The sequence below is a fragment of the Oncorhynchus masou genome, chromosome 12 (assembly GCF_036934945.1).
Source record: "Oncorhynchus masou masou isolate Uvic2021 chromosome 12, UVic_Omas_1.1, whole genome shotgun sequence".
Taxonomy (NCBI): domain Eukaryota; kingdom Metazoa; phylum Chordata; class Actinopteri; order Salmoniformes; family Salmonidae; genus Oncorhynchus; species Oncorhynchus masou.
In genome coordinates this window covers 1,176,538-1,193,828 of record NC_088223.1, presented here as the reverse complement: position 1 = coordinate 1,193,828, position 17,291 = coordinate 1,176,538, and the positions used below count along the sequence as shown (strand labels likewise).

At 45.3% G+C, this 17,291-nt stretch overlaps 1 protein-coding gene across 3 annotated transcripts in view; it reads left to right on the top strand.

Annotated features, from left to right (window-relative positions):
• The window catches only part of LOC135549455 (aminopeptidase Ey-like), an 80,208-nt gene that overhangs the window by 20,071 nt on the left and 42,846 nt on the right, over positions 1-17,291 (top strand). For all 3 annotated transcript variants that reach the window (XM_064979436.1, XM_064979437.1, XM_064979438.1), the window contains exons 2-5: positions 7,444-8,178; positions 9,799-9,941; positions 10,815-10,957; positions 14,927-15,053. In XM_064979436.1, coding sequence (XP_064835508.1) covers positions 7,568-8,178; positions 9,799-9,941; positions 10,815-10,957; positions 14,927-15,053 — 1,024 coding nt within the window. In that variant the 5' untranslated portion in view covers positions 7,444-7,567. The remainder of the gene's footprint in view (positions 1-7,443; positions 8,179-9,798; positions 9,942-10,814; positions 10,958-14,926; positions 15,054-17,291) is intronic.

Sequence of the window (17,291 nt, the reverse complement as noted above, 5' to 3'; positions counted from 1 at the left end):
GAGGTTGCTTACCTCAACTCCGGTGCTGGCTGCTTCTCGCGTGGATTTGTCATTTACCTTGCAGGTGGATGCTAGTCATGTGGGGGCAGGTGGATGCTAGTCATGTGGGGGCAGGTGGATATTCGTCATGTGGGGGCAGGTGGATGCTAGGTAGGTGGATGCTAGTCATGTGGGGGCAGGTGGATGCTAGTCATGTGGGGGCAGGTGGATGCTAGTCATGTGGGGGCAGGTGGATGCTAGTCATGTGGGGGCAGGTGGATGCTAGTCATGTGGGGGCAGGTGGATGCTAGTCATGTGGGGGCAGGTGGATGCTAGTCATGTGGGGGCAGGTGGATGCTCGTCATGTGGGGGCAGGTGGATGCTCGTCATGTGGGGGCAGGTGGATGCTCGTCATGTGGGGGCAGGTGCAGTTTTGCTGCAAGCAGATGTGTCTGGGGTTGAGAGGCCTGTTAGTTTCTTTTCCAAAAAGTTTAAAGATTATCAGTTGCACTATTCGGTCATTGAAAAGGAAGCGTAAGCACTCATTTGGGCGCTACAACACTTCGAAGTGTATGTCGGGTCGGGGGTAGTACCTATTGTGGTCTACACCGACCATAACCCCCTCACGTTTTTGAGGTCCATGATGTGTCCAAACCAGAGGATAATGCGATGGTGTTTATTTTTACAATCATTCCATCTCGATGTGCGGCACATCCGGGGGACTGAAAACGTGATTGCTGATGCGCTCTGTCGTGGCCCTGGTCCTAAATGTTTACGTGACTGACCATTGTTTGTCATGTTCTCTGTGTCCTGTCTGCTCCCTCCTGGTCTTGTTTTCTTCTTTCCTCTTAAATGTTGCTTCCTGTGCGAAGGTTGCTAAGGCCTGTGGAGGAGGTTGGCTGGGGCAAATTGTAAGTGTGAACATGTAACCCCTCATCAATTTGTGGTGCAGAAGCTGTGTCAATTTGAAACTTAGAGGCGGATATTTTGTTCCGGGGTCCTTGTAGGGCCCCGGTTTTATGGGGGAATGTGACGACCCTCGCACTCTGTCTGCCGTATTCTCTCTTTGTTGTTTCCTTATTAGGATGCCGGTGGGCGGAGTTGGGAGGGTCGTCAGCTACATGGGAAACACCTGGGCCCAGTGTCTCCCAGGATAAATACACCACTTCCCCATTCATGGAGGAGACTCTCTCCATGCAGACACCTTTATAGATTTTGTGTTTCTTGGTGGTTTTTTGGTTGTTCGCTTTAGCATCTTTCAACACCCTGCATTATCACATTTATGCCTGCAAAACACTCACTTACACTACTGATTACACACCATTGTATATTTTCATTAGTTGCTTTGGTTAATAAATATATATTTTGTTACTCCTTATCTCCACGTTGTCTCCCTTTGTTACGGGCTTTGAGCCGGTTCGTGACACTCTCTGTCTCTCCCCCTCTCTGTCTCTCCCCTCTCTGTCTCTCCCCCCTCTCTGTCTCCCCCTCTCTGTCTCTCCCCCTCTCTGTCTCTCCCCCTCTCTGTCTCTCCCCCTCTCTGTCTCTCCCCCTCTCTGTCTCTCCCCCTCTCTGTCTGTCTCAATTTCTAGCACACTGTTTTCTTCTAGTTGAGATGTACAAAAGACATTTCCTTTATACTTATGCTTTCTCTCTCAATTCAATTCAGTAGACTTTATTGACATGGCAAGTTAAATGACTTACATTGTCAAAGTGTGTGGATAGATAGATACTTATAGATTGATCCTTACGCAGGTTCACCTATGGAAACCTTGTTACGACTTTTACTTCCTCTAGATAGTCAAGTTTGATTGTCAAGTATATCAAGTTTGATATATATATATATCAACAATGGTGGGACCAACGGCAATAACAATAGTAGGAGTGGAAATGTGATTACCATTAACAACAATATTAATGAGAATAATACATTAAAGCAATGGTAGTAGACCAGTGTCAACATGACTGAGAAGACACATGACCTGGTAGTAGACCAGTGTCAACATGACTGAGGAGACCCATGACATGGTAGTAGACCAGTGTCAACATGACTGAGGAGACCCATGACCTGGTAGTAGACCAGTGTCAACATGACCTGGTAGTGGCCCAGTGTCAACATGACTGAGAAGACACATGACCTAAATTTTATCAGCATATCGATTGCGCAACCAGGGGTGGAAAAACCTTGGATCACTGTTACTCTAACTTCCGCGACGCATATAAGGCCCTGCCCCGCCCCCCTTTCGGAAAAGCTGACCACAACTCCATTTTGATGATACCTGCCTACAGACAAAAATTTAAAAAAGAAGCTCCCACGCTGAGGTCTGTCCAACGCTGGTCCGACCAAGCTGACTCCACACTCCAAGACTGCTTCCATCACGTGGACTGGGACATGTTTCGTATTGCGTCAGATAACAACATTGACGAATACGCTGATTCGGTGTGCGAGTTCATTAGAACGTGCGTTGAAGATGTCGTTCCCATAGCAACGATTAAAACATTCCCTAACCAGAAACCGTGGATTGATTGCAGCATTCGCGTGAAACTGAAAGCGCGAACCACTGCTTTCAATCAGGGCAAGGTGTCTGGTAACATGACTGAATACAAACAGTGCAGCTATTCCCTCCGTAAGGCTATCAAACAAGCTAAGCGTCAGTACAGAGACAAAGTAGAATCTCAATTCAACGGCTCAGACACAAGAGGTATGTGGCAGGGTCTACAGTCAATCACGGACTACAGGAAGAAATCCAGCCCAGTCACGGACCAGGATGTCTTGCTCCCAGGCAGACTAAATAACTTTTTTGCCCGCTTTGAGGACAATACAGTACCACTGACACGGCCTGCAACGGAAACATGCGGTCTCTCCTTCACTGCAGCCGAGGTGAGTAAAACATTTAAACGTGTTAACCCTCGCAAGGCTGCAGGCCCAGACGGCATCCCCAGCCGCGCCCTCAGAGCATGCGCAGACCAGCTGGCTGGTGTGTTTACGGACATATTCAATCAATCCCTATACCAGTCTGCTGTTCCCACATGCTTCAAGAGGGCCACCATTGTTCCTGTTCCCAAGAAAGCTAAGGTAACTGAGCTAAACGACTACCGCCCCGTAGCACTCACTTCCGTCATCATGAAGTGCTTTGAGAGACTAGTCAAGGACCATATCACCTCCACCCTACCTGACACCCTAGACCCACTCCAATTTGCTTACCGCCCAAATAGGTCCACAGACGATGCAATCTCAACCACACTGCACACTGCCCTAACCCATCTGGACAAGAGGAATACCTATGTGAGAATGCTGTTCATCGACTACAGCTCGGCATTCAACACCATAGTACCCTCCAAGCTCGTCATCAAGCTCGAGACCCTGGGTCTCGACCCCGCCCTGTGCAACTGGGTACTGGACTTCCTGACGGGCCGCCCCCAGGTGGTGAGGGTAGGTAACAACATCTCCTCCCCGCTGATCCTCAACACTGGGGCCCCACAAGGGTGCGTTCTGAGCCCTCTCCTGTACTCCCTGTTCACCCACGACTGCGTGGCCACGCACGCCTCCAACTCAATCATCAAGTTTGCGGACGACACAACAGTGGTAGGCTTGATTACCAACAACGACGAGACGGCCTACAGGGAGGAGGTGAGGGCCCTCGGAGTGTGGTGTCAGGAAAATAACCTCACACTCAACGTCAACAAAACTAAGGAGATGATTGTGGACTTCAGGAAACAGCAGAGGGAACACCCCCCTATCCACATCGATGGAACAGTAGTGGAGAGAGTAGCAAGTTTTAAGTTCCTCGGCATACACATCACAGACAAACTGAATTGGTCCACTCACACAGACAGCATCGTGAAAAAGGCGCAGCAGCGCCTCTTCAACCTCAGGAGGCTGAAGAAATTCGGCTTGTCACCAAAAGCACTCACAAACTTCTACAGATGCACAATCGAGAGCATCCTGGCGGGCTGTATCACCGCCTGGTACGGCAACTGCTCCGCCCTCAACCGTAAGGCTCTCCAGAGGGTAGTGAGGTCTGCACAACGCATCACCGGGGGCAAACTACCTGCCCTCCAGGACACCTACACCACCCGATGTTACAGGAAGGCCATAAAGATCATCAAGGACATCAACCACCTGAGCCACTGCCTGTTCACCCCGCTATCATCCAGAAGGCGAGGTCAGTACAGGTGCATCAAAGCTGGGACCGAGAGACTGAAAAACAGCTCCTATCTCAAGGCCATCAGACTGTTAAACAGCCACCACTAACATTGAGTGGCTGCTGCCAACACACTGACACTGACTCAACTCCAGCCACTTTAATAATGGGAATTGATGGGAAATGATGTAAATATATCACTAGCCACTTTAAACAATGCTACCTTATATAATGTTACTTACCCTACATTATTCATCACATATGCATACGTATATACTGTACTCTATATCATCGACTGCATCCTTATGTAATACATGTATCACTAGCCACTTTAACTATGCCACTTTGTTTACATACTCATCTCATATGTATATACTGTACTCGATACCATCTACTGTATCTTGCCTATGCTGCTCTGTACCATCACTCATTCATGTATCCTTATGTACATATTCTTTATCCCCTTACACTGTGTATAAGACAGTAGTTTAGGAATTGTTAGTTAGATTACTTGTTGGTTATTACTGCATTGTCGGAACTAGAAGCACAAGCATTTCGCTACACTCGCATTAACATCTGCTAACCATGTGTATGTGACAAATAAATTTGATTTGATTTGACCTGGTAGTAGACCAGTGTCAACATGACTGAGAAGACACATGACCTGGTAGTAGACCAGTGTCAACATGACTGAGTAGACACATGATCTGGTAGTAAACCAGTGTCAACATGACTGAGAAGACACATGACCTGGTAGTAGACCAGTGTCAACATGACTGAGAAGACACATGACCTGGTAGTAGACCAGTGTCAACATGACTGAGAAGACACATGACATGGTAGTAGACCAGTGTCAACATGACTGAGAAGACACATGACATGGTAGTAGACCAGTGTCAACATGACTGAGAAGACACATGACCTGGTAGTAGACCAGTGTCAACATGACTGAGAAGACACATGACCTGGTAGTAGACCAGTGTCAACATGACTGAGAAGACACATGACATGGTAGTAGACCAGTGTCAACATGACTGAGAAGACACATGACCTGGTAGTAGACCAGTGTCAACATGACTGAGAAGACACATGACCTGGTAGTAGACCAGTGTCAACATGACTGAGAAGACACATGACCTGGTAGTAGACCAGTGTCAACATGACTGAGAAGACACATGACATGGTAGTGGACCAGTGTCAACATGACTGAGGAGACACATGACATGGCAGTAGACCAGTGTTAACATGACTGAGAAGACCAGTGTCAACATGACTGAGAAGACACATGACATGGTATGAAAGACCAAACAAAACTAAATGGGAAAAATGATTGACATTGGCACTTTTCACTGGCTGTCCCTCAAGTTGTGGCAGGAGGACATATATTTGGCTGTCAACTGCACAGTTTAGTTTTTCACCCAATAAATATTGGATTTTAGGGAAAGAATTTGGGAAAGAAATATCTTAGGTCTGAGTATTTGTCATAGTGTAATAGGAAATGCAGCTCTGTCTCAACCTCTCCCCTGGAGCAGCCTGTCCTCTCTGGGCAGCCAGGTTTGTCTGTGATGACCGATCTCTATAGCCAGACTGTCCTCTCTGGGCAGCCAGGTTTGTCTGTGATGACCGGTCTCTATAGCCAGACTGTCCTCTCTGGGCAGCCAGGTTTGTCTGTAACGACCGATCTCTATAGTCAGACTGTCCTCTCTGGGCAGCCAGGTTTGTCTGTAACGACCGATCTCTATAGCCAGACTGTCCTCTCTGAGTCTGTACCTAGTCAGTGTTTTCTATCAGTCACAGTGGTCAGATAGCCTGACACCATGTACCGTCTGTTTAGAGACAAATAGCATTGAAGTTTACTTCGAATTTTTTGTGGTGTCTTTCCAAAATGATATATATTTTTCATTTTGCTCTATGGGGTTGGTTTGGGTTTGTGAACTGAGCCTCAGAACCAGCTGGCTGAGGGGACTCTTCTCTGGTTTCATCTCTTGACATTGTAGAGCTGTGATGGATGTTTTGGGGTCACTTGTTTTTAGATGGTTCTACAAATTAATTATCTTTTTTATATTTGAATGAGGAGGGCCCAGTTCTGCTCTACATGAGTAATGTTGAGTTTTTCTTTGCACATGCAATTCAGTCTTGCAAAACTCTGCATGCAGTATTTCGATTGGATGTTTGTCCCATTTGGAAAATTCGTTATGTGACGTCCCTCCCACCCACTCTGTGACGTCCCTCCCACCCACTCTGTGACGTCCCTCCCACCCACTCTGTGACGTCCCTCCCACCCACTCTGTGACGTCCCTCCCACCCACTCTGTGACGTCCCTCCCACCCACTCTGTGACGTCCCTCCCACCCACTCTGTGACGCCCCTCCCACCCACTCTGTGACACCCCTCCCACTCTGTGATCTCTCTCAATTCAATTTCAATTCAAGGGGCTTTATTAGCATGGGAATCATATGTTAACATTGCCAAAGCAAGTGAAATAGATAAACAAAAAGTAAAATAAACAATCCAAAATTATCAGTGAACATTATACTCAAAGTTCCAAAAGAATAAAGACATTTCAAATGCCAGTGTTTTGCCAATTTTAACCGAACACTTGTTGTTGTGTACATTCATTTTATAATGTTGTATGTTTTCCTCCAACAACACTTTCCATCAAATTGTATGGCAGGACCTTATTCCAAATTGAATCAAAAGCTTTATTGAAATCAACAAAAAGTCTTTGCCTTTGTTTTAATTTGTTTGTTAATTAGGGTGTGCAGGGTGAATACGTGGTCTGTCATACGGTAATTTGGTAAAAAGCCAATTTTACATTTGCTCAGTACATTGTTTTCACTTTTTCGCTGAGGAAATGTATGAGTCTGCTGTTAATGATTACGCAGAGGATTTTCCCAAGGTTGCTGTTGACGCATATCCCACAGTAGTTAATGGGGTCAAGTTTGTCTCCACTTTTGTTAATTGGGGTGATCAGTCCTTACTTCCAAATATTAGGGAAGAGGCCAGAGCTGAGGATGATGTTAAACAGTTTAAGTGGAATTTGTGATCTGTATGTTTTATCATATCATTTTGGATACCATCAACACCACAGGCCGTTTTGAGTTGGAGACTTTGTATTTTGTCCTGTCTTCATTCAATGTAATTGGAGAATCCAGTGGGTTCTGGTAGTCTTTAATAGTTAATTCTAAGATTTGTATTTGATCATGTGTATATATATATATATATATATCTCTCTTTCTCTCCCTCTCTTTCTCTCTCTCTCCCTGTCTCTCTCTCTCCCTGTCTCTCTCTCTCTCTGTCTCTCTAAACTAACACCACAGGTCCACAGACAGGCTAATAGTTGATCCTTTAACTGAGGAGTGAAAAGACAGAGCGTAGCCGAGTACCGGAGACCACAGGTTGCTCTGCCATCTCCCTGTTACCACCTCCAGCAAGGCATCAGCTATGGCTAAAGGCTTCTACATCAGTAAGAACATGGGGCTAGCATGTCTTCTGATGGGGGCTGTAGCAGTGGTCATCATCATAGCCCTGGCAGCAGTCTACGATAAGGAAAAGACCGAGAACCAGAATAAACCTGTGGATGGTGTGGCCATGTTGACCACTGCCTCTCCAACCACCTCCTCCACCCTCTCCACTCCTAAAGACCCCTGGGAACACTACAGACTGCCTGACTCCCTGTCTCCTGTCTCCTACAACATCACCCTCTGGCCTCGACTGGTTGTCAACGCCTCTTCTGGCCTCTTCATCTTCACAGGACAGTCAGCTGTGGTGTTCCAGTGTGAGAAGGACACAGATCTGATCGTCATCCACTGTAACAAGCTGAACCTGACTCTGCTCAACGGCCACCATGCTAGACTGACTGGCCTGGATGGAGTGACTGCTCCCACCGTAAAGACGAGCTGGCTGCAGGTGAAGACGGAGTACCTGGTCATTCAGCTGAATGGGAAGCTAACTGCTGGGAAGTCCTATAGACTTTCAACAGACTTCCAGGGAGAGCTGGCTGATGACCTGAAAGGATTCTATAGGAGTGAATATACAGAAGATGGTGGTAAAAAGTAAGTACCAACTGATACTAGATACAGTAGACCTCTGGATGATACTAGATACAGTAGACCCCTGGTTGATACTAGATACAGTAGACCCCTGGATGATACTAGATACAGTAGACCCCTGGTCCTTCCTCTCTGATACTAGATACAGTAGACCCCTGGATGATACTAGATACAGTAGCCCCCTGGATGATACTAGATACAGTAGACCCCTGGATGATACTAGATACAGTAGACCACTGGATGATACTAGATACAGTAGACCACTGGATGATACTAGATACAGTAGACCCCTGGATGATACTAGATACAGTAGACCCCTGGATGATACTAGATACAGTAGACCTCTGGATGATACTAGATACAGTAGACCCCTGGATGATACTAGATACAGTAGACCCCTGGATGATACTAGATACAGTAGACCCCTGGATGATACTAGATACAGTAGACCCCTGGATGATACTAGATACAGTAGACCCCTGGATGATACTAGATACAGTAGACCCCTGGATGATACTAGATACAGTAGACCCCTGGGTGATACTAGATACAGTAGACCCCTGGGTGATACTAGATACAGTAGACCCCTGGATGATACTAGATACAGTAGACCCCTGGATGATACTAGATACAGTAGACCTCTGTATGGTATGAATCCTCTCAGCCCTACCTCTCTGATACTAGTCTGATCCCCCCAGACTACAAACAGCAGGTCTGGGACAGGTAGCACGTCCGGTGAACAGGTCAGGATTCCATAGCCGCAGGCAGAACAGTTGAAACTGGAGCAGCAGCATGACCAGGTGATGACTCCTTGCTGTCCCCAGTTCACCTGGCCGTGCTGCTGCTCCAGTTTCAACTGTTATGCCTGCGGCTATGTAACCCTGACCTGTTCACCGGACGTGCTACCTGTTCACCGGACGTGCTACCTGTCCCAGACCTGCTGTTTCCAACTCTCTAGAGACAGCAGGAGCGGTAGAGATACTCTTAATGATCGGTTATGAAAAGCCAACTGACATTTACTCCTGAGGTGCTGACTTGTTGCACCCTCGACAACTACTGTGATTTTTATTATTTGACCCTGCTGGTTATTTATGAACATTTGAACATCTTGGCCATGTTCTGTTATAATCTCCGCCCGGCACAGCCAGAAGAGGACTGGCCACCCCTCATAGCCTCGTTCCTCTCTAGGTTTCTTCCTAGGTTCTGACCTTTCTAGGTAGTTCTGTTCACCGGACGTGGCTCAGTCGGTAGAGCATGGCGCTTGCAACGCCAAGCGTCGTGGGTTCGATTCCCGCTGGGGCCACCCATATGTAAAAGTAGTGGCCCCAGCCGACTTGTAAGTCGCTTTGGACAAAAGCGTCTGCTAAATGGGATATATTATTATTATTATTATTTAGTTTTTCCTATCCACCGTGCTTCTACACCTGCATTGCTTGCTTTTTGGGGTTTGAGGCTGGGTTTCTGTACAGCACTTTGAGATATCAGCTGATGTAAGACGGGCTATTTAAATACATTTGATTTGATACATACAGTAGACCCCTGGTTTGTATGAATCCTCTCAGTAGACAGCCTGAACAGTTCTTTTCATCCTGTAACATGATATTGTATCTGATCTGTTTCCAGAGTTGTCGCCACGTCTCAGATGCAGGCTACGTTCGCCAGGAAAGCCTTCCCCTGTTTTGATGAACCTGCCATGAAGGCCGTCTTCCACATAACGCTCATCCACCAACGAGGAACTGTTGCTCTGTCCAACGGCCGGGACGTTGGTTAGTTCACAGCCTATACGCTACCCTATTTGGGCTACCTCACCATTCTTCACCCTTTCCCAAAAGTTTTCACTGATACGCTTCCTGTCATGGATATAACAATGGTGGGAATACCTCCAGCCAATGGTGGGAATACCTCCAGCCAATGGTGGGAATACCTCCAGCCAATGGTGGGAATACCTCCAGCCAATGGTGGGAATACCTCCAGCCAATGGTGGGAATACCTCCAGCCAATGGTGGGAATACCTCCAGCCAATGGTGGGAATACCTCCAGCCAATGGTGGGAATTCCTCCAGCCAATGGTGGAAATACCTCCAGCCAATGGTGGAAATACCTCCAGCCAATGGTGGGAATTCCTCCAGCCAATGGTGGGAATTCCTCCAGCCAATGGTGGAAATACCTCTAGCCAATGCTTATTTCAATCTCAAAGCTTTTCAGTCCTGGACTGGAAGTGCAGGCTTTGGCAGAAGGGTGGAGAACATGGCTGTAGCCTTGTTATTGATATGTACAGCGCTACTATACATGGACTGTGGAGTTGAAGACATCTCAGAAGGAATGAGTACGCTTGACAACATGTAATGAGAAAATCAACTACAGAATGCTGTTAATGGTTCATGTCTGGTAACGTAACACTTTCCCTGTCTCTCTCTCTCTCTCTCTCTCCCTCTTTTTCTGTCTCTCTCCCTCTCTCTTTCTCTGCTCTTCCCTCTCCTTCTCTCCCTCACTCTCTCTGCTCTCCTCTCTTTATCTCTCCCTCACTCACTCTCTCCTCTCCTCTCTCTCTCTCTCTCTCTCTCTCTCGCTCTCTCTCTCTCTCTCTCTCTCTCACCCCTCTCTTTTCCTTCATTCTTTTCTCTCTCTCCAATGTTTTAGAGACCGTCAACAGCACCATAGACGGCACTGAAGTCACCATGACCAGATTTGAGCCAACTAAAAGAATGTCAACATACCTCCTGGCATTTATCGTCAGTGACTTCGATCATATCACTGGATCGATAGAGAACAACAATGTTTTGGTAATTCAATCCACCACAGAGTGCCCTGGTTATTCCCTATATAGTACACCACAGAGGACTCTGGTTATTCCCTATAAAGTACACCACAGAGTGCCCTGGTTATTCCCTATATAGTACACCACATATCACTCTGGTTATTCCCTATAAAGTACACCACATATCACTCTGGTTATTCCCTATATAGTACACCACATATCACTCTGGTTATTCCCTATATAGTACACCACATATCACTCTGGTTATTCCCTATATAGTACACCACATATCACTCTGGTTATTCCCTATATAGTACACCACATATCACTCTGGTTATTCCCTATATAGTACACCACATATCACTCTGGTTATTCCCTATATAGTACACCACATATCACTCTGGTTATTCCCTATATAGTACACCACATATCACTCTGGTTATTCCCTATATAGTACACCACATATCACTCTGGTTATTCCCTATATAGTACACCACATATCACTCTGGTTATTCCCTATATAGTACACCACAGAGGACTCTGGTTATTCCCTATATAGTACACCACATATCACTCTGGTTATTCCCTATATAGTACACCACATATCACTCTGGTTATTCCCTATATAGTACACCACAGAGGACTCTGGTTATTCCCTATATAGTACACCACATATCACTCTGGTTATTCCCTATATAGTACACCACATATCACTCTGGTTATTCCCTATAAAGTACACCACAGAGGACTCTGGTTATTCCCTATATAGTACACCACATATCACTCTGGTTATTCCCTATATAGTACACCACAGAGGACTCTGGTTATTCCCTATATAGTACACCACATATCACTCTGGTTATTCCCTATATAGTACACCACATCACTCCGGTTATTCCCTATATAGTACACCACATAGGAATTTGGTCCATATCAGTGCACTATATACAGTTGAAGTCAGAAGTTTACATACACCTTAGCCAAATACATTTAAACTCAGTTTTTCACAATTCCTGACATTTAATCCTAGTAAACATTCCCTGTCTTAGGTCAGTTAGGAGCATCACTTTATTTTAAGAATGTGACATGTTAGAATAATAGTAGAGAGAATGATTTATTTCAGCTTTTAATTCTTTCATCACATTCCCAGTGGGACAGAAGTTTACATTCACTCAATTAGTATTTGGTAGCATTGCCTTATAGTTGTTTAGCTTGGGTCAAACATTTCGGGTAGCCTTCCACAAGCTTCCCACATTAAGTTTGGTGAATTTTGGCCCATTCCTCCTGACAGAGCTAGTGTAACTGAGTCAGGTTTGTAGGCCTCCTTGATCACACACGCTTTTTCAGTTTTGCCCACAAATGTTCTATAGGTTTGAGGTCAGGGCTTTGTGATGGCCACTCCAATACCTTGACTTTGTTGTCCTTAAGCCATTTTGCCACAACTTTGGAAGTATGCTTGGGGTCATTGTTCATTTGGAAGACCCATTTGCGACCAAGCTTTAACTTCCTGACTGATGTCTTGAGATGTTGCTTCAATATATCCACATAATTTTCCAGCCTCATGATGCCATCTACTTTGTGAAGTGCACCAGTCTCTCCTGCAGCAAAGCACCCCCACAACATGATGCTGCCACCCCTGTGTTTCACAGTTGGGATGGTGTTCTTCGGCTTGCAAGCTTCCCCCTTTTTCCTCCAAACATAACGATGGTCATTATGGCCAAGCAGTTCTATTTTTGTTTCATCAGACCAGAGGATATTTCTTCAAAAAGTACGGTCTTTGTCCTCATTTTCAGTTGCAGACTGTAGTCTGGCTTTTTTGTGGCGGTTTTGGAGCAGTGGCTTCTTCCTTGCTGAGCGGCCTTTCATGTTATGTCGATATAGGACTCGTTTTACTGTGGATATAGATACTTTTGTACCTGTTTCCTCCAGAATCTTCACAAGGTCCTTTGCACTTTTAGCACCAAAGTACGTTCATCTCTAGGAGACAGAACGCGTCTCCTTCCTGAGCGGTATGACGGCTGCTTGGTCCCATGGTGTTTATACTTGCGTACTATTGTTTGTACAGATGAACGTGGTTCCTTCAGGCATTTGGAAATTGCTCCCAAGGATGAACCAGACTTGTGGAGGTCTACAATGTCTTTTCTGAGGTCTTGGCTGATTTCTTTTGATTTTCCCATGATGTCAAACAAAGAGGCACTGAGTTTAAAGGTAGGCCTTGAAATACATTCACAGGTACACCTCCAATTGACTCAAATTATGTCAATTTCCTGGAATTTTCCAAGTTGTTTAAAGGCACATTCAACTTAGTGTATATACACTTCTGACCCAAGGGAATTGTGATACAGTGAATTATAAGTGAAATGATCTGTCTGTAAACAATTGTTGGAAAAATGACTTGTGTCAGGCACAAAGTAGATGTCCTCACCGACTTGCCAAAACTATAGTTTGTTAACAAGACATTTGTGGAGTGGTTGAAAAACTAGTTTTAATGACTCCAACCTAAGTGTATGTAAACGTCCGACTTCAACTGTAGGTAATAGGGTGCCACAGTTTCCTCTCATTCAGATTCATGACTGATACTGCTGTGGTTAGACTGTAGTCATGACTGATACTGCTGTGGTTAGACTGTAGTGATGACTGATACTGCTGTGGTTAGACTAGTGATGACTGATACTGCTGTGGTTAGACTAGTGATGACTGATACTGCTGTGGTTAGACTAGTGATGACTGATACTGCTGTGGTTAGACTGTAGTCATGACTGATACTGCTGTGGTTAGACTGTAGTGATGACTGATACTGCTGTGGTTAGACTAGTGATGACTGATACTGCTGTGGTTAGACTAGTGATGACCGATACTGCTGTGGTTAGACTGTAGTGATGACTGATACTGCAGTGGTTAGACTAGTGATGACTCATACTGCTGTGGTTAGACTAGTGATGACTGATACTGCTGTGGTTAGACTGTAGTCATGACTGATACTGCTGTGGTTAGACTGTAGTGATGACTGATACTGCTGTGGTTAGACTAGTGATGACTGATACTGCTGTGGTTAGACTAGTGATGACTGATACTGCTGTGGTTAGACTGTAGTGATGACTGATACTGCAGTGGTTAGACTAGTGATGACTCATACTGCTGTGGTTAGACTGTAGTGATGACTGATACTGCTGTGGTTAGACTAGTGATGACCGATACTGCTGTGGTTAGACTGTAGTCATGACTGATACTGCTGTGGTTAGACTAGTGATGACTCATACTGCTGTGGTTAGACTAGTGATGACTGATACTGCTGTGGTTAGACTGTAGTGATGACTGATACTGCTGTGGTTAGACTGTAGTCATGACTGATACTGCTGTGGTTAGACTAGTCATGACTGATACTGCTGTGGTTAGACTAGTGATGACTGATACTGCTGTGGTTAGACTAGTGATGACTGATACTGCTGTGGTTAGACTGTAGTGATGACTGATACTGCTGTGGTTAGACTAGTGATGACTCATACTGCTGTGGTTAGACTGTAGTGATGACTGATACTGCTGTGGTTAGACTAGTGATGACTCATACTGCTGTGGTTAGACTAGTGATGACTGATACTGCTGTGGTTAGACTGTAGTGATGACTGATACTGCTGTGGTTAGACTGTAGTGATGACTGATACTGCTGTGGTTAGACTGTAGTGATGACTGATACTGCTGTGGTTAGACTAGTCATGACTGATACTGCTGTGGTTAGACTGTAGTGATGACTGATACTGCTGTGGTTAGACTGTAGTGATGACTGATACTGCTGTGGTTAGACTAGTCATGACTGATACTGCTGTGGTTAGACTGTAGTGATGACTGATACTGCTGTGGTTAGACTAGTGATGACTGATACTGCTGTGGTTAGACTAGTGATGACTGATACTGCTGTGGTTAGACTGTAGTGATGACTGATACTGCTGTGGTTAGACTGTAGTCATGATTGATAGTTGATACTAATTGTTTGCAGGTCCGTATCTGGGCTCGGAGGAAAGCTATAGCTGCGGGACACGCAAACTATGCTCTCAATGTTACAGGACCAATGCTCAAGTTTTTTGAACGATACTACAATGCCAGCTACCCACTGTCCAAGTCAGGTAAGTTATCTTAGCATTTAGACCTGTCAGGTAAGTTAGCTTTGCATGCAGACCTGTCAGGTAAGTTAGCTTAGCATTCAGACCTGTCAGGTAAGTTAGCTTTGCATGCAGACCTGTCATGTAAGTTAGCTTAGCATTCAGACCTGTCAGGTAAGTTAGCTTTGCATGCAGACCTGTCAGGTAAGTTAGCTTTGCATTCAGACCTGTCAGTTAAGTTAGCTTAGCATTCAGACCTGTCAGGTAAGTTAGCTTTGCATGCAGACCTGTCAGGTAAGTTAGCTTTGCATGCAGACCTGTCAGGTAAGTTAGCTTAGCATTCAGACCTGTCAGGTAAGTTAGCTTAGCATTCAGACCTGTCATGTAAGTTAGCTTAGCATTCAGACCTGTCATGTAAGTTAGCTTTGCATGCAGACCTGTCAGGTAAGTTAGCTTTGCATGCAGACCTGTCAGGTAAGTTAGCTTAGCATTCAGACCTGTCAGGTAAGTTAGCTTTGCATGCAGACCTGTCAGGTAAGTTAGCTTTGCATGCAGACCTGTCAGGTAAGTTAGCTTAGCATTCAGACCTGTCAGGTAAGTTAGCTTAGCATTCAGACCTGTCAGGTAAGTTAGCTTAGCATTCAGACCTGTCATGTAAGTTAGCTTTGCATGCAGACCTGTCAGGTAAGTTAGCTTAGCATTCAGACCTGTCAGGTAAGTTAGCTTAGCATTCAGACCTGTCATGTAAGTTAGCTTAGCATGCAGACCTGTCAGGTAAGTTAGCTTTGCATGCAGACCTGTCAGGTAAGTTAGCTTTGCATGCAGACCTGTCAGGTAAGTTGGCTTTGTATTCAGGCCTGTCAGGTAAGTTAGCTTAGCATTCAGACCTGTCAGGTAAGTTAGCTTAGCATTTAGACCTGTCAGGTAAGTTAGCTTTGCATGCAGACCTGTCAGGTAAGTCAGCGTTGTATTCAGGCCTGTCAGGTAAGTTAGCTTAGCATTCAGACCTGTCAGTTAAGTTAGCTTAGCATTCAGACCTGTCAGGTAAGTTAGCTTTGCATGCAGACCTGTCAGGTAAGTTAGCTTTGCATTCAGACCTGTCAGTTAAGTTAGCTTAGCATTCAGACCTGTCAGGTAAGTTAGCTTTGCATGCAGACCTGTCAGGTAAGTTAGCTTTGCATGCAGACCTGTCAGGTAAGTTAGCTTAGCATTCAGACCTGTCAGGTAAGTTAGCTTAGCATTCAGACCTGTCATGTAAGTTAGCTTAGCATTCAGACCTGTCATGTAAGTTAGCTTTGCATGCAGACCTGTCAGGTAAGTTAGCTTTGCATGCAGACCTGTCAGGTAAGTTAGCTTAGCATTCAGACCTGTCAGGTAAGTTAGCTTTGCATGCAGACCTGTCAGGTAAGTTAGCTTTGCATGCAGACCTGTCAGGTAAGTTAGCTTAGCATTCAGACCTGTCAGGTAAGTTAGCTTAGCATTCAGACCTGTCAGGTAAGTTAGCTTAGCATTCAGACCTGTCATGTAAGTTAGCTTTGCATGCAGACCTGTCAGGTAAGTTAGCTTTGCATGCAGACCTGTCAGGTAAGTTAGCTTTACATGCAGACCTGTCAGGTAAGTTAGCTTTGCATGCAGACCTGTCAGGTAAGTTAGCTTAGCATTCAGACCTGTCAGGTAAGTTAGCTTTGCATGCAGACCTGTCATGTAAGTTAGCTTTGCATGCAGACCTGTCAGGTAAGTTAGCTTAGCATTCAGACCTGTCAGGTAAGTTAGCTTAGCATTCAGACCTGTCATGTAAGTTAGCTTAGCATGCAGACCTGTCAGGTAAGTTAGCTTTGTATTCAGGCCTGTCAGGTAAGTTAGCTTAGCATTCAGACCTGTCAGGTAAGTTAGCTTTACATGCAGACCTGTCAGGTAAGTTAGCTTAGCATTCAGACCTGTCAGGTAAGTTAGCTTTGCATGCAGACCTGTCAGGTAAGTTAGCTTAGCATTCAGACCTGTCAGGTAAGTCAGCGTTGTATTCAGGCCTGTCAGGTAAGTTAGCTTAGCATTCAGACCTGTCAGGTAAGTTAGCTTAGCATTCAGACCTGTCAGGTAAGTTAGCTTTGCATGCAGACCTGTCAGGTAAGTCAGCGTTGTATTCAGGCCTGTCAGGTAAGTTAGCTTAGCATTCAGACCTGTCAGGTAAGTTAGCTTTGCATGCAGACCTGTCAGGTAAGTTAGCTTTGCATGCAGACCTGTCAGGTAAGTTAGCTTAGCATT